This window comes from Epinephelus fuscoguttatus, linkage group LG1 (genome assembly GCF_011397635.1).
Source record: "Epinephelus fuscoguttatus linkage group LG1, E.fuscoguttatus.final_Chr_v1".
NCBI lineage: Eukaryota > Metazoa > Chordata > Actinopteri > Perciformes > Serranidae > Epinephelus > Epinephelus fuscoguttatus.
In genome coordinates this window covers 8297287-8323453 of record NC_064752.1, presented here as the reverse complement: position 1 = coordinate 8323453, position 26167 = coordinate 8297287, and the positions used below count along the sequence as shown (strand labels likewise).

At 44.8% G+C, this 26167-nt stretch overlaps 1 protein-coding gene across 5 annotated transcripts in view; it reads left to right on the top strand.

Moving 5' to 3' along the window:
- Nucleotides 1-25964, top strand: part of chd6 (chromodomain helicase DNA binding protein 6) — a 161450-nt gene extending 135486 nt beyond the window's left edge. For 3 of the 5 annotated variants that reach the window (XM_049596903.1, XM_049596982.1, XM_049596808.1), the window contains exons 32-45: nucleotides 1699-2071; nucleotides 2947-3155; nucleotides 5827-5924; nucleotides 6373-7203; nucleotides 8073-8327; nucleotides 8462-8777; nucleotides 9222-10715; nucleotides 11849-12000; nucleotides 12672-12944; nucleotides 15210-15842; nucleotides 16065-16310; nucleotides 18042-18182; nucleotides 18552-18656; nucleotides 19076-25964. In XM_049596903.1, coding sequence (XP_049452860.1) covers nucleotides 1699-2071; nucleotides 2947-3155; nucleotides 5827-5924; nucleotides 6373-7203; nucleotides 8073-8327; nucleotides 8462-8777; nucleotides 9222-10715; nucleotides 11849-12000; nucleotides 12672-12944; nucleotides 15210-15842; nucleotides 16065-16310; nucleotides 18042-18182; nucleotides 18552-18656; nucleotides 19076-20335 — 6386 coding nt within the window. In that variant the 3' untranslated portion in view covers nucleotides 20336-25964. The remainder of the gene's footprint in view (nucleotides 1-1698; nucleotides 2072-2946; nucleotides 3156-5826; nucleotides 5925-6372; nucleotides 7204-8072; nucleotides 8328-8461; nucleotides 8778-9221; nucleotides 10716-11848; nucleotides 12001-12671; nucleotides 12945-15209; nucleotides 15843-16064; nucleotides 16311-18041; nucleotides 18183-18551; nucleotides 18657-19075) is intronic. The other 2 variants (XM_049597054.1, XM_049597135.1) reach the window with 2 other exon arrangements.
- Nucleotides 25965-26167: the final 203 nt, after the last annotated feature.

Below are 26167 nucleotides of genomic sequence, written 5' to 3'. Positions count from 1 at the left end.
TCATCTTCTTCCTTTGGCATTTAACGGCAGACTAGAACACCTGTAGGCGTATGTGCTTTCCTGTCAGTTCTGGTAGAATTGCATCTTGGGTACCTACGGTGCGGGAGAAAAACAAGTACCGTCAGGTTTTCAGAGTCCTGCCATTGCCTTGGTACTGAGGTTCCTGTTCTCATGACATCCCCAGTACACAGTGTGCGTCTTTTGGGAAAATTCTCTATAAGAACTCAGGCATGGAGAAGTACCCGTACATTAAAGATCCACCGACACACATGAATACAACTTGACAGCTAAAGAACATCTTGGCATTTGCAGGTCTTACGGGCAATTTAAGCAATCATTTTTTTCAACTTGTAATTTCATTTTTTTTCTGTAATGAGTCAGACATCCCCTCAGACAATATGATATGATTTCTCTCCGCTGGGTTCCATCTCCCCTTCTATTCATGTCAAGAGGTGCTTTCCCACGACGTTTCATATCTGAACCCATTTCACCTTTCAGCTGCAGTCTTCATTTCACCGCTGCTCTTCCGAGTACAGGCTGATGTGAAATGAGTTTTGATAGTTTTAATGGTGCTCACTGTCTCAGTGGGTACGTTTAATGGACGTCTAATTGTCAAATGGCACTCTGGAGAAGAAGATGGAAAGACATCCACACTCAGATACAAATACCTTGTTACACATTGTTAAATGAGAGACATTACAGACGCAGTAATATTGTAAAAATGATCTATATCATTTCAGCCTTTCCTTTAGTATTCAAAACACGCAGGTACTTTAACAGAAAAGCTGGAGTGTGAGTCAAAGAGAGCCCGATGTGACCTGCTTTGGTTGATTTGGTACAGGCAGTTACCAGCTCATAAGTTCTGTGATTTATGGTGAGAATTTCAGGATCTGTTCACATCTGAGCTCGATTAAACGAGTCTTTTATTTAAGACATGTCTGGATTCTGTGTTTTAATAAAGTTAAACCTCTCACAAAGAGACACCTCTTCTTGGCAAATTAAGCAGGAATTCATTTTGGGGTGGTGGTATGAGCACCAAATACTGTTAAAGGGACAGCTGAGCTCAGTGACACTAGATGAGCTAGCAGTCGCAGCGATCACATCACCCCCGTCCTCCAGAATCTCCACTGTCCCACAGCACAACACATCCAATTCAAAGTCCTTCTCATCACTTATAAAGCCTCCATTACTAGGACCCCTCCTGCCTCACTGACCTCCTCCACCGTCACACTCCCTCCTGCAGTCTCTGCTCCTCTCATTCCAAACTCTTGACTCCACCACTCAGGACCAAGCATTAAACCTGGGGTGACAGAGCCTTCTTTATAGCCGCCCCCTCCCTCTGGAACTCTCTCCCCAAAAATATTTGAGACTGTACCGACCTCTGCCGATTCAAATCAGTCATCAAATCTCCTTTCCTTATTTTAATGATCAATTTCCTTAATTCAGTAGCAAACGTCTTTGTATGGCTGCTTTATGGTTCGACAGAGGTTTGGGTTTTTGTGTTTAACATGAAAAAAGCAGTTTGAAGGAAAGAATGTCCGTTGTTAAAGTAAGGTATTCCAGTATAAAAGAACTCACACAATACCTAGTCCTTCTTCACGACAGATTTCTTTTTCACTCAAACTTTGTTCAGACCTTGTAAGCAACAGCAGCCTCACACACTTACACACGTGCCCTCTCTGTGCCTTCCCTCCACAGACTCCCAGATGTCGGGTGACTTGTGCGCCCAGGATGGAACCCTGGTCACCACCACGACAACAGGAACAGGGACCGGGGTGGCATCTCTCCACGTCATCCAAGCCCGGCCCCTCTGGCCCACTGGCCCTGCCTTGACGGCCCGTTTACGCCGCCTAATAACGGCCTACCAGCGGTTCACACTGCGCCGCGAGCCGCTGCTCAGGCACGACTTCCTGCTTCACGACGGCCTCGTCAGCATGGGGATCGGAGGAGCTGGAGCCGCGCACAGTCATCACACTGGTGGGCCGCTGGCGTGGCAGCTGGGCGAAGAGCTGAGGCGGTGCTCTGTGGTCGCCACAGAACCTGACCCCTTGTTCCTGGAGTGGCAAAGAAGGTCAGTTTAGCTGATAGCAAGTTTTAAGATCAATGTTTTATCAGACTGGGGATATTTTTATTGCAGATACTTTTGACTTTTGATATATCAGGGACACGTCACCAGACTATCACAGGGCTGACACACAGAGACAGACAACATTCACACTCACATTCACACCTACGGACAACTTAGAGTCACCATTTAACCTGCATGTCTTTGGACTGTGGGAGGAAGCTGGAGCACCTGGAGGAAACCCACGCTGACACAGGGAGAACATGCAAACTCCACACGGTTACGGATATGACGAAAAATTTAGTTGTGCAGAGATGTTCCGGCCTCAGAATAGAACATCGGTGCATCCTTAAGTTAAAATTCTGAAATTCATGAGGGTTTGTTTCACAGAGATTTGTACACACAAGTTTCAAAACCTCACATTTCATATTTCTTTAAAATATGGAGATTTATTTCCCCAGTCGATAGTGACCAGCTCTGATTTTCATGTTACGCTTCACGTTGAAGGACACTTTATATTCATTTCTCTCTCTTAAAACATTACATTTACAGAACTTTGATAAAAATGACTCAGACAACTTGAAATAGTGCAACACAAACTGCCTGGAAACTGTTTCAGATTTAAATACTCAAATACTTTGTTTGAGGCTGGTTTAGTTGAAGAAAGCCCAGAGGCTACAAAGCCTAATTATTTTACCTGACAGTATTTGTGTAAATGTGTGTATTCCAGACAACCTCCTGTGGTATCTTGTTTAATGTATGAGGAAGGCTGGCGTTTGTTTGTGTCACTGCTTTAGATAAATTGTGCTTTCCTCCTCTTAAATGTTCCTTATATAGATGTTTGAATATGGTGTTTGAAACATTATATCCTCATGTTTAAGGTGGACTCGTCGGGAACAAGCAGATTTTTACCGCACTGTGTCATCGTTTGGGGTGGTGTATGACCCAGAGAGGAAATCCTTTGACTGGTCCCAGTTCAGAGCACTGGCCCGACTGGAGAGGAAGACGGACGAGAGTTTGGAGAGATACTTCAACTCCTTTGTCAACATGTGCAGGACGGCCTGCAAACTGCCTCCAAGGAAAGAAGAAGGTATTGTGTGTGTGTGTGTGTGTGTGTGTCTGTGTCTGTGTGGCTGTGGTTGTGAGTGTTGTGCAAGTTACTAAAATTAGAGTTAGTTACAGTTAATAGTAACTTCTTTTGGTTAGTTAGTTTAATTACTTTTAAATATCTACTTCAATTCTCTTATTAAGACACATATAGCAAATTTTTTTAGTGTTATGTGACACCATGGTGAAAATAAGTGGCAGGACAATAAACCGTTATTGATTTGCAGCGTTCAGTTCTTTAAATCAAGCAACAGAAGTCAGATATTCTCGGCAGAGTCAAACAAAATAACAACTGTCTCTCAGATATTTGACAGTAATTTCTTATTACAACAGGTCTAATGAAATAAAAGTGATAAAAGTTATTTACAGAAACAGTAATTCATATTCTGTCCATAGACTACAGCTCACTGCTATAGGCCTAATTTGGTTTTTGATCTTGAGGAGGTTCCTGTTGGCTACAGCAACACTAAACCCCTGAGCTTGCCTGAGAAGGACTAAATGCACAAACCCACTTTCTTTTTTTAAAATATCCCATGGAGAGAGACTCTCACTGCAGCCTGTTTTTATTTTGTTCTGAAAATGTCGGCGTGCAGCCTCGTTCTGTGGACGATAAACCAGGTGCAGACTGATAAAGGAGGAAATGCAGTGAGTGCTGGACGGAGCAGTGAGTGACAACAACCTCGCCCACATTTAAGAGGACTGTTTGCAGTGGAAATACTAGGGTCAAGGTACCATGCCTGAAGGGTTACTGTTGGTTCCAAAGGGACCATACTGAAAGTGTTTGGTGGAAACGAGGCTCTACAGAAACTAGTCCACCTTTTCTTCCCGTCTGGCTGGCTGTCTCTCTTTCGCTCAAACACACACACACACACACACACACACACACAGAGCAGAGAGACTGGGTGGCACTCACCTGACCAATGCATCATTACATGTGATGTTGCATCAGAACTGGGAAAAATTCTGGGGAGTAGGCTGCGTTTGTCTGCTATGATCAAGACAAAAGTAATGAGCCCGTTTAAAGCTAAGTCATTGTAATTGTGTTACTGAATTTTTAAAAAACGTTGTTAGTTACATTTCTAGTTACCGTCTGGAGTAGTGGAATTACAGCACTGGTAGTCACACACTGGACATGTGCTTTTTAAAAATGACTGAGATTTTGAAAGAAACGTCAGCAATGGACAGATTTGTATTTTATTTTTTTTTACCTGGAGAAACTTTTTAATTTACCTTAATTTGATTTACCTTGGTCATGTGGTTATTTAACAAGAAGCTCATGATTCCCTGCTTTGTTTTACAGCCACAGTCGGCTGGTTTTACAAAGTAAATACAAACTTGACTGTCAGAATCTATAGAGTCCAACACCATGTTCTCATTAGGGTGTAGCTGCAGACCTCCTGTCCCTCCTTGGGACCTTGTTCCTGGGGAACTTTACTGACCCCTGCTGGTGGAAGGATTCAGTTGCTCTTCACTGACAGTTCATTTACAGTTCAGTACATGAAATTAAGACCCAAACTCAACAAACAAATCAGAATATTAAACATTAAATTGTAAATAAAAGTGTAATGAGTAAAGTCATATTGGTAAATGCACTGCACATTTATAGTGCCTTTCTAGTCTTCTGATCACTCAAAGCTCCTTTACACTACATGTCACAGTCACACACTGGTGGAACAGCCAGCGGGAGCAGTTTGGGGTTCAGCATCTTGCCCAAGGATACGTCAGCATCAGGACTGAAGTGCCAATCTTCCGATTTTCCAACCTGCTCTACCTCTGATTCACAGCCGACCCAGGTCACCTTAGGCTCCAGAGTGTTGGGACATATTACAACATGTAAAACGTGTAAATGTGACCTTAGGGGAAGTGATGCTGCACCTCTGCAGAGCTCCTGAGGAGACTGTCCTTGCCGTTTCAGTCTCAGTGTTATATGAAAACACAGCCGGGGACAGTTTGAAAGTGTCTAAGATCATCGGCTGTGGCATTCCCTCTGTTTTCCTCCATTCATGCCACACGTATCAGACACACAGTGCAGAAGGTGATGGCTGACTCCTCAGTTCCCTTTTCAAATTCTTCCCAGCCGGAAGGCAATTACAGAGTTTTAGATGTCGGTCATCTCACCTCAGGATGAGCACATACTGTATCCGGAGGCTGTTGAGCTTGAACTTTGATGCACAAGCACTTGAAGCCAACAAGCACTTTAAAAGTAGGTAGGTGGCAGCACAAAGCAGCAGGTACTTAAATGAACCGAGCAGCACAAAGCACTACAGACCTGGACTTGAACTTTACCGTGTTATGTATGTTTGAATGTATAAATATGATAACTGTTTCTGCTTCTCTTATTTTACATATTTCATTTACTTAGTGTATGTTTGGCTTTCTGTCTGTTTTTTTTTATTGTAAAATTAATCTAGCCTAGGTTTATTTACTATAAATTGCATCTTTAGTCACCTCAGTGTTACAAACAGCAGGATCAGGAATATATTTCAAGGATTGGTTGACAGGAGGACGCACGTACAAACACACTCACTCTTATTTATCTTTTTTCTCTCATCCCCTTCCTTCAGATCTGCATCTCTCATACGTTCCTTGTGCATCTTACTGCCACTGCTCCATGTTGACTCTCTGTGTCTCTCATTCCCTCTCGTTTCTTTCAGGGTTGGTGGATCCCGCTGTGCTCGTCGAGCCTCTGACAGAAGAGAGAGCAGCCCGGACTTTATACCGCATCGAGCTGCTCCGAAAGATCAGAGAGCAGGTGGGTTCTTTGTAGAAACGCAGTTTCATCATTAATACTAGTTTTCAGCGTTGCAACTCAAACTCTGAACTTCAAAGTTTATCTACAACGCAGCAATTGTTTGTCTAGAGCTTGGTATGAGTTCATTCCAGTGCACTGATGGATGCACAGATGAAGCTTATTCATCTCTCTACGTTTTGTCTCTGGCATTTGGTCGATACATTTTGTGTCAATAATAGCTCCCACCTTCTAGTGTTGTGAAGAAAATTACAACTGATGACAGAAATCATATAAAAAGGCTCTTCCTATATCTCATGTCTGCCTCACGAATATGATCATAACTGGGATAAGCCTCATGAACAGGTTATTCGTGTCCTTGTAGTCGCACTCATAAAACTTCCCATTTCTTCTTTACATTTTTACTGTTTTATATTTACTTCTTGTGCCTTCCTGCTCTGAACTCCCTCAGGTTCTCCGTCACCCGTTGCTGTCGGCCCGCCTCCAGCTGTGCCGCCCCTCCCTCTACCTCCCAGTCTGGTGGGAGTCTGGCAAACATGACCGTGACCTCCTCATCGGAGCAGCGCGCCACGGCTTGAGCCGCACAGACTTCTACATCCTGAACGACCCCCAGCTGAGCTTCCTGGAGGCACACAGGAACTACGTCAGGGGACACCCCTCTCATCTTCATCCTCAAAGCCATCATCACCCTCATCACCCAGGCCTGGTGACCCATCCCGGCATCTCGTCTTCATCCTCTTCGTCCCATCCACAGCTGCCTCATCCTCACTGCTGCCTGTATGATTCTAGTCTCGGTCGCCACTCTCCTCAGCCTCCTGAGTATCCTCACCAGTCCTCTCACCACCACCATCATCACCACCAGCATCACTCTGTGCCTCCGTCTGCTCCTTCTCCTTCCTCCTCCTCTTCCTCCTCCTCTCACCCTCACCTCCACCCTCTACCGTTGGATGCCCACAATTCCGCCTCACCAAGTCTGGGAATAGTTCCTGGGTCACGGGGAGATTTCCTCGACTGTCCTCCTCTGGATGAAACCCTGGAGCTGGGTTCGCTGCAGCATGATGCCATGTCTGCAGATGCCTTACATGGAGGGAAGGCATCCAAAGACGCCCTCAACGGTTTCCCATTCAATTCAGCTGCAGGAGGTCAAAGCATGCTCAACTCGTACGGCGTCGGGGGAACAGACCTTGATTCAAAACTAAGGAGTGACGTGCTTGTTGGTGAGCAGGGCTCCTCAGAGGAAACCGGGCTGATGGCACCATCGGTGGAGCTGGATCAGTTACAGGTAACTATCTGCATTCTTAAGAAGGCTGAAAGGTGTAAGATTTAGGGGGATTTGGTGGCTTCTAGCTGTGAATGGCAGATTGCAACCAGCTTTAACTTCTCCCACCTAGATTTCCATCAGTATTCATTGCTCAGGAGGTTTTTATCAGGAGCCAAATTATCCACAGAGGTCTCCTCCTCTCCAAAATAAACGGACCAGGTGATTAAAACCGCTAAAAACACTGAATAAAGTAGTTTCACATCACATATCAGTGCATCTCGGAGACGGGCGACCCACCCACAGCATGCTGAATTCTCAAGCAGAACCAAGACTCTATGGTGGGTGGCAATCTGCCTCTGCCCGTTGGGTTGAGAGAAAAAGAGACAGAGATGTAATAATAGAGATATCACTTTTTATAATTATAGCAGTGGATATAATAAAACAATATTAATAGCAGCAGTATTGACATTGGAAGTATGACTAATAATAAAAGCAGTAGCAGTGGGCGTCAAGCAGGATAACAGCAGCAGGTGCCACCGCAATCTAAGAAACCTGCGAGGCGAGAAAGCACAAAGGCTCCAGCGAGGCCAAGTTAGTACCATAAATTAATGAGACGTGAATGCATAACGGAGAGAAAGAGAAGGAGAGAGGAGCTCAGTGTATTGAGGGAAGTCCCCTGGCAGTCTAGGCCTATATAGCAGCCTCACTAGGGGCTGGTTCAAGGCAAGCCTGAGCCAGCCCTAACTATAAGCTTTATCAAAGAGGAGAGTCTTAAGCTTACACTCACTCTTTTCTGGAAGGTGGTTTCACAGGAGAGCAGATGAATAGCTAAAGGCTCTGGCTCCTGTTCTACTTCATCTTTCATTAACCCATCACCTTTGTCCCTGCAGGCTCCCTGGGACGGTACAGACCACTCCAGTCCAGCTCACCACATGTTCAATGAATCTGATCCAATCCTTGGACCTTCCACTCTGGAGACTGGCTTTCTGGAGGAGGAGGATGAGGAGGCGCAGGGGGGAGACAGAGGAGGGGAGGAAGGTGGAACTCTGGAGGAGTGTTTGGGCCTCCCACCCTCCTCCTCTCCCTCCCACCCCTCTGCAGGAGACTCTGTGGAGCCGCTGTCCTCAAGTTACATGCTCTTTAAGGTTAGTTTTCAAGCTAACGTTGAATTGAAAGAAAGGACGCCGAGTGAAAAAAGAAAATTCTGTTTTCTTTTAGTTACAATTTAATATATCATCACAAAGCAATTCTTATTTTGACACTTATTTTCTGTATCCAGGAAATTGGTGTGAGCGAGGAACCCAGCGCAGATCAAACCGACCTTTCGGCGAGCCCCCCGCCTCCTTATGTCCCCCCACCTCCCCTCTCTCTGTCTGACATCACTGGCCACACGCCACAGCATAGGCTGGGCCCCTCTGATGTGGCTGAAAGCCTGGCTAACCCTGTGGAGGAAGGAGAAGGCCAGGAAGGAGGCACTGGGTTCGAGTTTGATGACAAGGAGGAGGAGGAAGTGGAAGACTTGTCAGGGGGGACCTTGGAGCAGAATGTGGAGAAACAAAGAGATCTGGAGGGAGTGGAGTGTGACATAGACCAAGGTATGTGAAAAAGTACAGGTAGTTGTACAGTGTATTTGAAGACTAATCAGTTTTACATAAGTGGCCTCAAGTAAGACGGTGTTCCTAAAAAATGTTGGAGAAGTGTCATACTTATTTGACTACAACTATATCTAAAATTATAAATTCAATAAATTACATCCAGATCACCAATTTTTTAAGACATACAGATAGATAGATAGATAGATAGATAGATAGATAGATAGATAGAGATACACCCTAAACAGGATTATAAATACTGAAATACTACTGACGCTGAGACGAAATGATCAGCCAATGGGAATAACATGACGGATTTTTAAATTACTTAAATTTCTATACGGTGGCTTCACTTTAACTTATCTCTGCTTCTTTCAACATGATTGAATTTTCACTGAACTCATATTGCCAGGCACCGTTTAACATCTTGATGGTTCATCCTTACAGGAGCAGATCAAAGTTTGGGAGTTTTGAATCCACCCATGGAAGTACCTCAGATGGACGGGATAGTGCCAGAGCCGGGCCTTGCAGAACAGGACGAACAAGACCTTCAGGAGAGCTTCGACCAAGCAGAGCATGAAGAGGAGTTACCACAAGGGGTGCATCCGTATCTTGGGAAGCTGGAGCAGGAGGGTAGCCTTGCATGTCCTGAGTCCATTGAAGAGCCTGGGGAGGAAGTGGATGGGTTGATTCTGTATCAGACAGTGGAGGAAGAGACGATAGGAAACTCTCTTGACACTGAAACATTGATGGGGAACGCAGCTGGAGAGGATGATCCAGCCGAGTGCACAGATCTGGCAGATCAAGTGGATGAGATCTCAGAAGGACAGATGGATCATGTTTCTTTCATCCATGTTCCAGTGGTTCAACCCAGTGATGACGTGGCAGTGAAACAACTAGACGTCAAACCCAACGAGATGGTGCTGCAGAGCATTTACTCAGAATACGCACAACCCTCTTGCCCTACAACGTCTGTCTCACCCCCTACTGTAGCAGCAAAGGCTGACGAAACCGCCACAAACAGCAGTGGCGGAGCTGGAGTCAAAACCGAAGTCTCCATGAATCAGAATAACTATGAAGGTACAGCTGAAGATCTGAGCTCACCACATGGGAGGAGAGACTGTAAGAATAGAGTCCTGACATTCTCCCTTGACCAGGACAACAAAAATAATCTGCTTGAGCAAATTGGAATCAAAATGGCCCCAACTCTACCTGCAAACAGTATTGACACAAAGCCATCTGATCTCAAGTTTTCTTTTCTACCAGAAGACAGTGGTGTCGACAAGAAACCTCAGCAACTGGAGCTGCCAATCAAGGTAGAGGAAACCAAGACGGAGGCTGGAGAGGATGTCTACCCCGACAGCTCTGAAGTCAAACATGGAAATTTCCTTTCCTACCGCGTCAAGTCGGAAGACTTAGTGACCAAAGCTGAGCAGTTAGACTATCCTGTCAAACCAGAAACACTGGAGACCAAACCCGAAGATCTAAGCCTCCCCATGAAGCCTGAAAGCTTAGACTGTAAACCTGAAGTCCTCCAGTTCGCAGCCTTCTCAGATGGCGCTGAAATCAAACCTGAAGAAAAACCAGTAGCTCTCAGTTTTGCTGCGTATCCAGATGGAGCTAAGCTTAAGACTGAGACAGAGCAAGAGGATTTAAGGTTATCGGCCTTTCCTGACACGTCTGCCATCAAGCCCGAAGCCAAGCCAGAGGGTCTGGAGTTCACAACCTACCCAGACAGCTCTGAGATTAAACCTGAGGCCAAGCCGGAGGACCTTGAGTTTACAGCTTTACCTGAGATCAAAGCTGAGACAAAGCAGGAGCTGTTGGAGGCCGACAGCACAGTCCTGACCCCGAAGTTGGAGCAGGTAGACGGGCTGGTGGACACCTCGGAGAGTCTGGTGGTGAAAGGCCAAGTGAAGGAGGAGAGGCCAACGACACCAGGTGAGAACACTGCGAGTCTGTGAAGGACAATTTAGAACAGTTTTTAAAGGTTGAGCTGCAACTAATAATTATTTAAAGTCTGAGTAAAGTGAAATCAGAGTCTGAGACATATTATAGATGTCGGAAAATAATTACTGCCAACATGTTAAAGACTGTGAACTATACAGTACTGCACTGTGGAATTAGGGCCAGTTCACATGGTGCGACATTATCTGCCTGGAAAACGTGAGGTCGGGCACTGGATGCTACTCCTGTGCCGACTCTGTGCCAGCTTTCAAGAGCATGTAGTGTCTGAGGATGCTGCAGCTTGCGGAGGTCTGGTTGGTGCAGCACGTAGGAAGTTTGAGCCAAACACAGTTCATCTGCAGACACTGCGGTGACACAGAGTTGTTTCATAATTGGCAGAATTTACCTTTAATGACTTCCTCAGAACACTGCTCTGTCTCCTTGTCACACCTCATTGACTGCTTCAGCTCGTTGCTGCGAGTCTCACCGCCATATTAGACGGGCAAGACAGGCCTTCAGTGGACACGCCCCTAGTGTCTCAGAACAGATTGTACGGCTTTTATTTTTATCATTTTCAAACCTAATTTTACATATTTGGTGATTTTATTTAATCATTCAATTTTGGCTGGGTGGTTGATAACAACAGATTTTTGTGTGACACATTCACAGCACATGTTTATTTTAATTAATAATATTTCCCTGGATTAATCATCAAGTTCTTTGTTTAGTCTGTAAAATGACAAAGTGATGATTAATTCCCATCACAAGGTCCCAGACACCAACTGATCTCTTCCATTTGCTAATTTTATAAAATGTTATGAAACTTTCAAAGATACAAAACAGAGAAAATTCAAAATTTGACACATTTGAGAAGGAGCTGATTTTGGCATTGTCTTTCATTTATGACCTGGAAAGATAAATCCACTATTAAAATGGTTCAATTAATTTTCTGTTAAATGACTAATCCATTAATGACTAGTCTTATCATAGGCACACCGTTATTGGTGCCGTTATTTGTAAACCACATGAAGCACAGTGTACTGATGTTTGATCGTACAAGTTTGAAAAAATGCACCTCCTTCTACAAACCAGGCTGTTGAGCTTGAACTTGTCGTTCTCTTCCACAGTACCTGTGGTGGAAGGTTACGCGGGCAGCCCCAGGTTTGCAGCTCCTGTTTCCATGTGTGAGATTCCTGAAAGCCTCCACGACACCAGGGAGCCGACCATCGCTCAGCTGCTGCAGGAGAAAGCACTTTACTCATTTTCTGAGTGGCCCAAGGTACTGTGGTGTCTTTTATGCCTGGAATCAGAATCAGATACACCTCACCTTACATTTACAGAACAGACGTATGACAGAAAACTGGTTGTATGGTCATTTGCATGCAAACCCAGGCTACGATCAAATCTCACGTCGCGTCTCAACTCTTGTACGCAAGTTTGAGTCAGCGTGAAGTGGCGGTGCAGAAAATTAAATCTGGCTGTGTTGGAGAATCGTTATCAGACCATGTTATGACTGGCATCAAAGTGCTTGCAGTCACATATTCATCACTAAAAAATGTATAGCCTACGAGAAAACAGATTTTGCAAAGGCCTACATCACTGACCGAAGGCTGAACACTTGGCTGTAGTATGTCTCTCCATGTCGTAAACTCCAGAGGCAAGGCCTCTAAAGTGAGAACATATATTGGAGTTGGATATTTAAATGACAGTTGTTTTCAGTAACCCTCATTGTCAACGCTCAATCAATTCTACACTCAGATCAGTGAGATAAGAAAGTTTGAATAACTCACATGTGAACCCCATCCTGAGATGATTTCTGCACTCAGATCTGTGCTGGTTTGCATGTTAGATTGATAAATGAGCGCCAACATGTCTGCGTTAAAAAGAAGGTTAACCTGTTCACGTTATCATCTTCATGTCATTAGTTCAGTCTTATACTGTTCCTTGTAGGACCGTGTTATCATCAACCGCCTGGACAGCATCTGCCACGCCATCCTGAAGGGGAAGTGGCCGTCATCAAGCGAGCAGTACGACTCACCCGGCTCCATGGTCGCCAACTCATGCCTGGCCAACAGTTTAGCCCAGCACCACCACCAACAGCACCACCGAGCAGGCTTCCTCCCCACCACTGCCTCCAGCTCCGTCCCGGGCCAGTCCAGGGTTCAGCAGACGAACCCTGGACTCGGGTTCTCCATCCCTCCCCCTCTCACCAGACTACCTAAGGTGAGAACGTCCCTGTGACCCACTGAATGAATGAATTAACTCCCTTTGTTGTACATACCTGTGCATCTATCATCTGTCCACATGTATCTCTACTATCTCATGCCATGGTTCATACAAGTGGTGTCCAGTGTGCACTGCTAACAATGCTAATAGTGCTAATAGACTCCTAAATGCTAACAGACTAGACTCCGCTGAGAGCATCATTACTTTGACTTGTCGTTCGGGTGCTTTTTCGTTACGGCTGAACAAGGTAATTATTCTCAAGCCCATTTGATTTGAGGCAAAATACCGGACTGCACTGATGAAACGTTTAATATCGTGATATGTAGTGGAAATGACAATATAGCCAACAGCAAGTAGGTTGTTGGTTAGTCAGTGTTTTATTCAGTCTTCACCCATAATACAGCAAGTATAAATAATACAAATAGTGTAAACAAAGTCAACACTCTATGTTGTTACCGAAGAGTCTCAGGGAGAAGCCCAAGCTTGTATTTACCTGTCTTACATCCTTAACAATTTAAGCTATCCTCCATGAATACGATAAAATCATTCAGACTTGTAACCCTCAAACATAGCTTTGTAAAACATTATTTTCAAAACCCAAAATGTTTTACACATTTTTTAAAATCTTCTTGGCATTGTTCCACAATTTAACCCTTAAAATAGCAACTTACACCAAACCCTCAAATTGTATTTGCTCTCCTGTACTAAAAAAACTTTTGTACACAATCTGGTAGTAACATCAGTTTTGCTCTGAACATTATGTGCATCATTTTATAATACACCATCATCATTACATTTCATAGTTTGTGAATTCAAAAACAGTATTTTAGTGTGATCATAGTAACTAGCCTTATTAATAATACGTATGGCTCATTTTTGTAGTGAGGCTACTGAATTGTAAATCACAACTCCACAGAGTGTTATTAGCGCTGGTCATCTGGTGATCTCCCTCTAACTGGCTGCCACCTTACTATGTTTTTGCAGTTAGAAGTAAGGAAGTCCCACGTAGATAATTCCTCATTTCAGCTTCATGAATCAGCCGTCAAAGCAGTTGGCAGTAATAGATATAAACAGGGCATCCAAAAAAATAGTCTGCTTATTATGGCACTCCGTGTCGCTGGCAGCCAGTGAAGACACCTCTTTTGTAAGCTTCACATCCAAAACGTGACATATTGGTGCAGTTTTAGTTTTCTTGAAAAACTAATTTTGCCACGTCTCCTCTCGTCACCCCAAAAAAACACATGAACTTTCTCGCAAACAACACAAAAACCTCCTCTCTTCCTCTCCCGCCTCCACTAAAATTTCATCCCCTTCCTGTTGCCACTGCTCGACTCTCGGCCTGTCAGACGCAAGTCCCTCTGTTAGGCTAATATATTGATTAATGCAGTACATGTAATGATAATGACAAATTCCTGTTCAGCTGGTTTGCATAAAGTCGAACCTGTTTAAGCTTGTACACTGATGGCAAAACCTTAAATTGACCCAACTCAATTTTCAGCAGTTGAGAGGTTACAGATTAAAAAATATGTGACATCCACTTAGTGTTACCCTTTATATCAGGTATACTGATAAAATATATCATGTGATTATATGTTTTACATATGTCATGTATCCTCGTTAGATTCTAGCTCAACACATTAACACCGTTGACTAATACTCATTAAAATGTCCGACATAGAGCCGGTTCTTCAGGTCGCACTGGACACCTCAAGTTCACACCATTGCTTTGTTGCTTCTTTGTAAAGTTCCGTGTCTCTGTAATCTGTACTGTTGATATTATACATGTTGATATCAGACTTGGGCAATTTTTAACCAGCATATCTGTAAAGAAACATCATGTCTCAGCTTTAAGGAGAGAATTTTAAAGGATATTGTTCAAACTATATTTGTTCATTTACACCCAATTACAGTCTGACTAATTATCTGTACAGTGTGTTTCATCCAAAGGCATAATTTCCAAAAATGTAACACTCCACAGACGAGGGAACAGATGGGATGAGAGCTATTTATTTTGACTCCATGTCTCATGCTCTCAGAGGTAAACAAACCAGGCGAGCTTTGTGTTCAGCCTGGAGCAGCTTCCAAAGAGGAAAATGTAAATAACATTGTTAAATAACTGTTGAGGTGTCGGGCTCGTGCTTTAACCCAGGTCTGGTTGATAGCCGCCACTGTGTTCTGTCTCAGTCCATATGTATGTTTAACAAAGCCATCATCTCTCTCCCATTCTTGTCTACCCCTCACCCACCCTGTCCACTCTGACAGTACATGTCGCGGGGCGGCGCATGTGGGCGCGGAGCTTGGCGCCTCACCTCCTTGCCTCTCTTACAGGAGAGGCTCGTGGCTCCTCCTTATCTCCCTGAGCTCAAACGAGCGGGAGGTCGGAGGTCATTCGACTATGAAGCCGCTGCTGCAGCAGCCGCTGCCAAGGTTTTAGCTGGGAAATCAGCATCGTCATGCCACACTGCCGCCACCACAAGCTCCAGTGGTGCTGCTCCGGTGGTGGCGCCGCCCTCTCATCGCACAGGAGCCATGCTGATTAACGGCTGGCAAGAAACAGCCATAGATCTAACCAAGTCGTCCGGAGAAATAAGCACCACCAGTGCCCTAGGGACAGGAGAAGCTGTGGTTGCACCGGGGATCAGCCACCATGGTGCTGGCAGCAGTCATAAGCTGCCGCCGCCACCCCCCATCACAGCACCGCTATCAGGCTCTGTGGGGATCGACATGGCCGGGATACTGCAGGCAGGGCTGATCCATCCTGTAACGGGGCAAATAGTTAACGGAAGCCTGAGGGGAGATGACTCACTGAGGAGGAGGAGAGGGAGGAGGAGAAACGTTGAAGCACTGTACTCTGAGTTCACCAAGAGCAGAGGACTGCACCTCCCAGAGACACAGGTGGGTAGAGGGAGGAGTGAGGGCATAGGGGTAGTTCAAATTCTTATATGTGCTTCACTGTGAAAGAGAGGAGCCGCAGCTCGGGCATCTGGGGGGGGTAAAAGTCATAAGTTAGATTAAAAAAAAAAAAAAATTGGATTCGAGAGGAAAATCCATTCCCCTACTCAGAATGTCAAAAACACCTGCATCTGTGTGTGTTTGTGTGTGTGTGTGTCTCTGCAGCTACAGGGCCGGGTGGAGGTAATCAGCCACTCCTCCGTCTCCTCCTCCACCTCCTCGCCGTCCCCCTCTCCTTCAGAGCGACCCGCTGGCCCTCCCACGCCGTCCTCCTCCTCTACACCCACCCCCACCCAGACACCACCTCAGCCAGAGATCGTGGCCATCGACAGAGAGGCGGCCAGCAAAGGTCTGATCGAGTGGCTGAGACAGAATCCGGGCTACAGCATGGATCTCCCCACATTCACTCATGTGAGTCTCATGATCATCATCATGCTCATCGTAATCATGCTGATTATCACCCAGGGGTGCGCCATAGAATATTGTTCTGGATAGTACCGGTGTAAAATAAATCACATTGTGATAGTAGCAGCGACATGCATGGCTGAAAGTGAAATTGCTCCCAACCAAATCAGTTCCTGGACAAGGAGAGATGTCATCAGTGTGGAGCAGTGGTGTCATTAAGCCAGGGTGTCCAAAACTACTGCTCCCAATGTGTCATGAATAGCCCTGGACATATTAGACCCTTTCAGTGACTTGCTGCCCAGAGTAAGCCATCAGCTGTATGAGATTTTCACGGCACCATAACATTCACAAAAGATATCAGTTTCACTGTATTACACAATTATTATTATACAACAAGTAGCTCAAACCAAGCAATCTGATTGGTCAACAAGACATTAAGAATGTGCTCGAATCAGAATAACCGCACACCTGGCTCATCACTAAAATATTACTCTAACATTGTAACTGCCGGAGCAAAAACCAAAAGGCGGCAAATCTGTGACAGAATGGAGTGATTTAATTTTGACCAACACGGCAGACTCAGCTTGATGAATGTTTGGAAGAAGATGAGGCAGCTGCTGCTGTTGCTTTGGGACATAGTGGACACACACATGCTCTATACGCCGATCAGCCAAACATTCAAACCACTGACAGGTGAAGTGAACAACATTTATCATCTTGTTACAGTGCAATGTTCTGCTGGGAAACCTTGGGTCCTGACATTGATGTGGATGCCACCTGACATGCTCCACCCACTTAATTACCAGTGCAGACCAGGCACCCCCGCTCATGCCAACGGCACTCCCCAGTAGCTGTGGCCCCCCAGCAGGGCAATGCACCATGCCACACCACAACAACAACCTGTTCTCCAAATTCCCTGGATCCCAATCTGATCAAACATCTGTGGGATGCACTGTTACCCCACCTCACAACTCACAGGACTCAAAAAATCTGAAGCTGGCGCCCTGATGCCAGGTGTCAAAGGACACTCTCCAGAGGTCCTGTGTTCATGCCTTGACAGATCAGATACAAGTCCGGTCCAAGAAGGCCCCACCGTGGATTGGGGGTGACCTGGGGTACCAGCACGTCCCACAAATGTTTGATCAGATTGGGATCTGGGGTATTTGGAGGTCAGGTCGACATCTTGAGGTCTCTGTCCTGTTCCTCGGGTCATGCCTGAGCAGTTTTTATGATGTAGCATAGTGCATTGTGTTGCTGGGGGGCCACTGCCATCGATAAGTGCTTTTGCCATGAGGGAGTTTAGTTTGTCTGCAGCGGTGTTCGGATGGATGGAGCGCATCAAGTAGCATCCACATGAATGCTAGAACCAAAGGTTTCCCAATGGAATATTGCACTGTAACAAGATGATCAATGTTATTCACTTCACCTACCTATGGTTTTAATGTTTTGGCTGATTGGTGTATGTGTTCATGTATATGGGCTAAAATCTTTCTAAAAACTCTTGACAATCCTGAAAATATTTTATAGATTCATATGTAAATATAAGCACACTATTTATGTAGTTGTGTAATCACAATATTACACTCGAGGGTGTGCTTTAACATTTTTGGCATGTCGGTGATGCGTTTTTTGTTGTTAGCGCTGAGCTACACATTATCTGTTTGAGCTGTGTTTTTAAGGACATACATCTGATTGATTCTGTCTTCCCTCCTCTGTCCTGTCCCTGTCCCTCTGCAGTCTGGAGCAGGTCTGTTACATGGTTTTGTGGAGCGTCCCAAGCAGAGGAGGCATCGCTGTAAAGACCCCACTAAGCTGGATATCAACTCTTTGACAGGGGAGGAGAGGGTTCCTGTTGTGCACCGAGGCACCGGACGCAGGGTAGAAAACACACACACAGTACATAACCTTCCTACTGTTGATATTTATATGTTTCTGATTTTGGCATGGCACATATTTGGAATGTGCATGTTATTAGTTATCTTAGACTGTTTCTGTTTGTACTCTTCCCCCTTGTGCCTTCCACAGCAGTAAAGTCTAGTGTTATCCTGTCTTGGATTATAAAATAATAACTTAATATGTACTGATTTATAATAGTAATGGAAAATGACTTACGTGTTGATGAAGTTCAGTCATGGGTAAAAATATTCACTAATAGCTCAGGCTGCCTTAAGATGAGAGAGCAGGAAAAATCCTACATGTAAGTTAATATTCTTGTTGTAATATTGTGCTGGTTTTCCTGCCTTGCAGCTTGGTGGTGCTATGGCTCCGGCCATAAAGGAGCTCTCCAGGTGGCTGGATGCCAACTCAGAATACTATGTAGCTCCAGACTGGGCTGATGTGGTCAAACACTCTGTGAGTATAAGACATATAAAACAATGTCTGCAGCAAAAAAGATTTAATTTTTGACCAAAGTTTTAACTTTCCTTTTCTTCTAATTCTCACTGTTGTTGGTGTGTCAATTTCTCTGATACACATGCTGCGTTTCATTAGTCCTTCAACACGCCTTTGTTGACTTCCCCTCGGGGGAATCCCTACTGCCATCATAAGTGTCGTTTAATTAGTCTGAAAACCTTTTTGGCCCTTTTGGCCCCGCTCCAGAGAAGGTCCATCTCTGGACTGCTCCCAATGTTGGAGGTCAACAAGTGGTGTCCATGTGATGTTTGCTGTTACGTTACACCAAGAGCTGAGTAAAACAGAACTACTCATGAATCGCAGCAACAGTCATTGTAATCTGCTAACTCCATAATCTTTACCGTCCTCCTCTAATGCAGGGTTTCCTCCCTGAGGGGAAGTTCTCCCGGATCCTGACAGAACCAGTCAACAGAGACTCGGGCTCTCGCCGACGTGGACGGCGGCCTCGCAGCGAGATGCCTAAGCCCTTGCTGTCTGTCTCTGACTCGGCCACATCTGGCCTCGGCCCCCCACTCTTCATGAACGGTGGATTAATCGGCAGCATGGACTCCATGGTGCAGATGCAGAACCTCCGCGGTGGTATTCCTGGAATTCCCATCTCTGGAATAATGGCAGCTGGATTTCCACATGGTTTCTCTGCAGCTGTCCAGGCGGGCGGAGCCGGAGCGTCGGCAGAAGATGCCAAAAATGGGTTGAGTATGTTACCCATGATGCTGCACGGCATCCCTCACCCCCATGGGGCTGCGATCCCACAACACGCCTTGTTCAGCGTCGGCGCGATGATGGCGCACACGCCGCCGCCTCCTCCTCCTCACCCCAGCTCCTCCTCTTCTTCTTCATTGTCTGCTGCAAAGGTCACCACGACAACTGCGCCATCTACATCTGAGGCAGCCAGTCCCTCTTCGACAACGCCTGCTGAGAGAGAGAGCACCGCCTCTTCTGGCTCTGGTGGCGGTGAGAAAGAGAGGAGCCGGGAGGAGAAAGGAGCAACAGAAGCTAACAAAAGAGCAGGAGTGGCGGAGGCAGCAGCCATCATCACCTCCACCAGCAGGGCCCACATTGGCGCTGCGCATCTCGGAGGCGGCACTGGCAGCCATCTTACCTTCAACCCCTTCCTGATCCCGGGCATGTCCCACGGCCTGCTGTACCCGCACATGTTCTTGCCGCACGGTGGCATCATGGCGCTGCCCGCTATGCCTCCTGGTGCAGTAGACGGCTCCCCGGGCAGCCCCAAGAGGAGGAGGAAGAGAGGGCGGGAGGAAGGGGAGAGAGAGGAGGAGAGGGAGAAGGCAGCGGTGGCGGGAAAGGTAGAGGAGAGAGAAAGTACAGTTAAGGCTAATGTTACCTCCCACCCAGCCTCCTCCTCGTCTCCCTCCATCCCCTCTACCTCGGCTCCAGACCCAGGCCTGTCTCCGACCGAAGAGCCCCAGACTGGGCAGGGAGACGCAGAGGACGGGCCTGCAGAGCCCCAGGAACCTGACTCCCATAACCCTCTAGAGGGAGCAGCAACAGAGGAGAAAGAGGAAAGACTGGAGGACACAGGAGGAGAAGCAGCAGCAGCAGAAGAGGAGAAGCGGGACAGTGAGGAGCAGAGACAGGTGGAGGGAGAGGAAGCGTAGAGGAGGAGAAAACTGCAGAGAGACGGACACTTCCTGCTCTCTCCTCCTGTCTCCTTGGTTGCTCTCTTTCTCGACTGAGCAACAGTGTAAAGTTTGTGCCGTGTCTGTCAGTCAATGTCCATGTAAAGACTTTTATTATGATGATGACTAATAATAATGATTATATTCAACTTGGTTATGTTTATATACCAAGACCCCACCCACCCTCTCCACTCCCTCCTTGTATACAGAAAAAAAACAGTGTAAGAAATGCTCTTCTGTGTATTCTTCCCCCTTCATTCTGCATCGAGACTGAGTCAGGAGGGACTTCTCAACAGAACACACACACACACACACACACACACACACACACACACACTGCAGGTGAGATGTGCTAACCAAGGAGCAGCTTTGGCAGTAATGATCCGGTTATAAGCTCAGAGTGATCCAGGATGGTGTGTTGCAGCGTTTAGGTTTGGTTTGTTTGACACAAGGATGATGATGATGACGGAGAGCCGCGGCTCAGCTGTCAGAGGTGGTTCTCTGAAGTCGTTTGAATTTCTCACCACAGTTTGGGAATTCAGAGGAGCACTCGTTTATGTTCAAGGTCAAAACCCGAGCCTGTTCATCTGAGTACTGTCTTGTTGTTTTGTGTTCTGGCACACTCCACTAAATTGATTTTTTTGTGCAATGTTCGACAAACCTGCAGGTTAGATTAACCTGAAAGTGAGTCTTGGTAATACTGAAGAGTCTGAACCAGCATTCGCAGACACATGACACTAAGATAGTGGTTCTCAACCAGGTGTCCTTAAGGAAGTTCCAGGGAGTCACCAGAAGAGAGGTAATCATTTATTTTCACTAAGTCACTATAGAAGTGAGCCCAGTGTAAGTAAGAGTCATAAGAGTGGCTGTTCTCATCATAGGTTTCACTTTGTCCACGATTATCTCCTCAACTGCAGAGTTGTGGTCCTAATCATATCCAACAGCCAAAGTCTTTTCAGATGGAGGTCCCCTTAAGGAGGTGAAGTGAAGTCTGGTTAAATGGGGGGTCTGTGATGTAATGTGTATCAGTTGACACAAAAAAAGGTTTAAGAACAACTGCACTCAGAAACCTTTTCCCAGTCAATACAAAGAGAAAACACTGATCAGTGTAAACTTATTATGCAACAGCGACTCCACCAAGAGAACAGGCAGCAGCCCAGATCCATTTTTTTGAAAAATTTCTAAATGATTTTGATATGATTCAAAGAAAAAAAAGTTAAAAGCTGCCAAATCAGAAAGATTTTTACTTGGTAAAATTGAGAGAAAGTCACAAGTATCGTCACTAAATCCCAGGCGTACGTGTTGTATCTTAATCATAAGATAGCATCGTCTGCCAGCCCCTGACATTTTAGACAGTCATTCTTTTTTTTTAATCGATAATTTTATTATTATTGCTATGCCATTGCTGCTACAACTTCCTTGTCAAAGGAAGTTCAGAGAGTTAAAATGTTCTTTCCTCGTCAACCAGATTATTAATCCAGATTCAAAGACTAGGAAGGTGCATCCAGAACAAGAAGAACTCCGCCTTTTGCTTTTATCGATAAAAGCAGAGAACAATCATGAGATTAATTTTTATTCATTTTCAAAATCATGTAAAGATTTTTTTTTTTTTAACTCAGACACAAAGTCACTTTGAGAGACTGCCCCTGAAGAGTTCAGGCAGAATGAGAGGAGATGAAAGACAGGAATTTTAAAGTCAAGAGCTCAGTCTGGCCACCAGGGGGAGGTAGGAGGCAGATTTGATTGTATCCTGTCCTGCAGACACAGGGGTGGAGGGATTGTGGGAGAAGAAGAGGAGACGAGGTGGTGTTTTTTTTCCTTTGGTTTGCTTTTATCTGAGTTCCAACTTACAGCAAATCAGTGACACAGTGGCTCATGCAAAAGGACTGCTGCAAAATGGTTGCAATCATGACCTGTAGCATCACGCCCCTTTTATTTTTTATTTATTTGTTCTGTTTTCGGCCATACTGTCCTCTCCTGAGTTCAGTGAGATGTTACGTGTGCGTTGTCGACCATCTGTCCAGTGAAAGGGAATAGTCTGTTTTCACAGATGAAACAGGAAGAGGAGGGATACAAAGCGGTGCGTGAATCGCTCGGGTTGAGTGCCTCGTTGTTGCTCTTCGTCTCATTTCTTTTCCTCAGATTAGTTTTAATAGCAGTTCATACTAAGAGTTTCTAAATATGTAAATCTATCGCTGTATATTGCTGTTTTTCTTTCTTTAAGTGCACCGTTTATTTCTTTTGCCTTTTTGTTTTGTTTCTCCATTGGGAAAAAAATACTTGACAGATGCGAGGGGGATTTTTGCATAGAGGTTAGTCCCAGTGTTTTCGGTATCAAACAGACTGTACTGTACATTAAATGGATGCAAGTCGCTGGTTTTATTCAGTCTTTTCAGAACAGGGTCTGTATTTTGGGGTGATATGTCAAATGTTTCCGTTTATGATGTTGGACTTCACTTTTTTTGTTTTCATACATGAAAACATTATTTTTGCACAATGTCTTTTTGTGAATGTTAACCTGTTTCTGTACTGTCTTGTATTTCCTTTATGTGTGTGTGTGAGAGTGTGTGCGATATTTGGGAGAGAGCGCGAGCGTCTGTGTGCATGCATGCGCACACGTTTTCGTTGTGGAGCTGTGTTTCGACTTCTGTCTCGTCCTTACAGGTCACATTTCTTGTTGGAGAAAAAAAAACATAGTTGTTGCCTTGTCACAAGTTTGTGGCTACATATAATTTATTATGCTTTTCTTTTGCTTTGCCAAACTTTCACCAAATATGACATTCTTTCTCTCCTAGTTTCATTATGTATTATTCAAAGTAAAATGCCTTATTTAGCTAGTATTTTTTGTATAGATGTTCTGTTACATCTCCATATACTAGGGACATGTTATCATGTGTGTGTTCAGTTTGTCCTTTGCTTGTATGTGTACACGGCCTTGATGATGTGCATTATCTAAAAAAAAAAAGCCAATAGTAATGCAAAGGTACCACTGTCCAAATCACTGCGTTATTTCCCTAAAGTCAATCAGTCATCCCTCAAAGCACAAGAGAGTTAACAAAAAGTGACTGTTTTCTTACCAGTGCCTCTAAAATCACTTTAAATAGTTTCTCTTTGTGTGGGCTTCACTTGCGTACGATGTTGACATTCCCTTTCCGTAGTGACATCATCATCGGGAAAGTGAAAGTGTAACTCTTTGTTGGATTTCACCCTCAGCAGACGATGCCATGCTGTTCGTTAAAGGGGAATTCTGGATTATTTTCAACCTGGGTCTTCACTCGTGTATTTTTCCATTGTGACTAATGACTGTATGTGAAGATGAACGATGTGTCTCCACTTCCTCCCGCTGTACAAAAACAAAGCCAAAATATCAGGATGTGGGCGCTGCCATCTTGCACTGATGATTTCATTGGGAGCCAGAGTCTGCACAGTAGCAACGATCTCTGTGCTATCAAGTTTCCACTGTTGCGAGTACACTGATTGGCGCACACAGCTCTCAGTCATGACCTCAAACTTCCTTTTTTATAGCATCAAATAACTAATTCAAACCAAACTTAGAAAAGACCTACGTAACATGACCCATCCACTAACATGTAGGGGGGCAGAGTTTATGACCTATAGTGCAGCCAACTGCAACTCTTGGGGAGCTGATATGTCGTCTGTCTATATATATACAGACTATAGTTGTTACTATTAATCATGAGGACACTTTACTCTCCAGCTCTGTTGTAGAAACTTGAAAAACTCCAGCAAGATGTCAACCAGGAGTAATGAGTGCGAGCTTCTGCTTACGTTTGTTTGGCTACAAAGTGTTTGACATCATTCCTGTTGAATTTGAAAAGCTGGAGAAGTTTGTTCTCCACCCTGATCAACTCCATTATTACCAGGATCTTAAATCTCTGCAACAAGGCAGAATCCTTTGATCCTCTTATTCTCCACCCCGGCACCCACACTTACGCCCAATTACTTACGCAACCTGACCTGACTCGTCTATACAAGATTCCCGGCCCAAATTGAAACCACAGATCCCGTAATAATCGTGTTCTGTTCAAATAATTTGGCTAGGTGGGATGTTTAATGGTCCAGTGTTGAGGATTAAGGAGGATATATTGGCAGAAATGGTTGATAATTACCTGGAACTAAAAATTGTTGTTGTCCTGAGCTGGTGCAGAAGACAAAGCCAACACACTACAACCCTTTTTAGACAGAGGTCACTCTACAGGGCTGCTACGAAGTCCCTTCATGCTGCCCTTGCATTTTTACACAGAACCAAACTACGTCATTTTGCTCCAGTGGGTAATTTTAGACTAGATCCCAGCAAAGAGGCGTGACAATCATGACATGTAACACAACTGCGTCGGCCTCAAGTGTGACATTAAACATACACGTTGGCACCATTTTAGAAACAGTAACAATCATTTACCATCTCTGTTTTATGATGGCTGATCTCGTCCTCTGCTCAGAGATCAAGGAGTTCCCAAACCTCATTGTTTTCCAAATTTGTGGACATTTTCCACCGCTGTTCCTCTTCTTTTTTGAGTTAGCTGCTACCAGCTACTTTTTAAATCTCTTGTGGTGGGTCACATACATAACACGTCGTCAAAACATCATACCCGTGCTGCCCATAATCCCGACCTGCTAGTTCTCCCATTAATATAGACATTGATGTGGCGCTGTTACTACCTCCATTCCTGGCTCAGAGGTGAGACAACTCTGTCCCCGCATTCTGCAATCATACCGCCTTGAACCGCCTTGAACTGCCTTGAACAGGCAGTGTTAAAGGAGCTTAAGTCAGCAGGGAAACCTGGGAATAAAATTAAGAACATATAGCCGGCGAATAACTCTTGTTGTGGCTCGCCCAGCGGGCACTCGACCCAATGCAGGACTGCAACAAAGCAAAATGTTCTTCAGCAGTTTGTGAAATACCAGAATTTCCCTTTAAGGATGGCTGTTTAATCCCATACCATTCTCTTACTGCACGAGGCCTTCTGTTTGGTATCTATCAAGTCTCGGATGGTAACGCACACACAGTCTGTATCCAACTCAAGTATTTGATTGTTCTCGTGTTTGTTGAAATTCCTGGGGAAAAAAAAAAAAAAAAAAAAAATGAAATCAGAAGTGGGGAAACCATTTGTTACGTACCACAGCTTAAGTATCTGAAAACAAACTCCCTCAGCCCATGTATGCACATCATGTCCTGTTACTGGCTGCTTCTTGTGTAAAAACTTGAAACAACTTGTAGGTGCAGTGTGTGACAACAGTTGGAGGTCAGTCAAGGCGATGGCTCTGTATTGTCTGTTCATGTCACACCATGCCTTCTTTAACAGTGTTCTTTTTTTTTTTTTCATCTGGTTAATTTAAATGTTCTCCAGAACGGTCACCTCAAAATGTTGTAAACGTTTATCTCTTATCATAAATAATGTATTTATTGTGTAGTTCTTGTCTTCACATCGTTGTCTCATGACTGATCAGTGGCTGGTTTTGTTGTTTTTAAAGTCTCCTGAAAGACAAAAGCATTTTGGTTCACATGAAAGTTTCACTATCTGCTTTTCTTTGTAGCCCTCGTCACCTGCTTATCTGCTGTTAAATGTAATTACATGGTTAAAGAGTCCCACAGATACCTCCTCTTTATTTTCTCAACATGGTTAGGGGAACTGAGCTCTATGTGCCATATGATAATGATCCAATCTAAAGCCCCTCTGTGGGATTACTGGGCTGATCCAAATGATAAAGTGTACATTTGTGTATTTTTAGGAGAAGTTGACTGAAAACCAGCAGTTACTGGAGCAGACACGGATGTTAACGGCTCTGCTT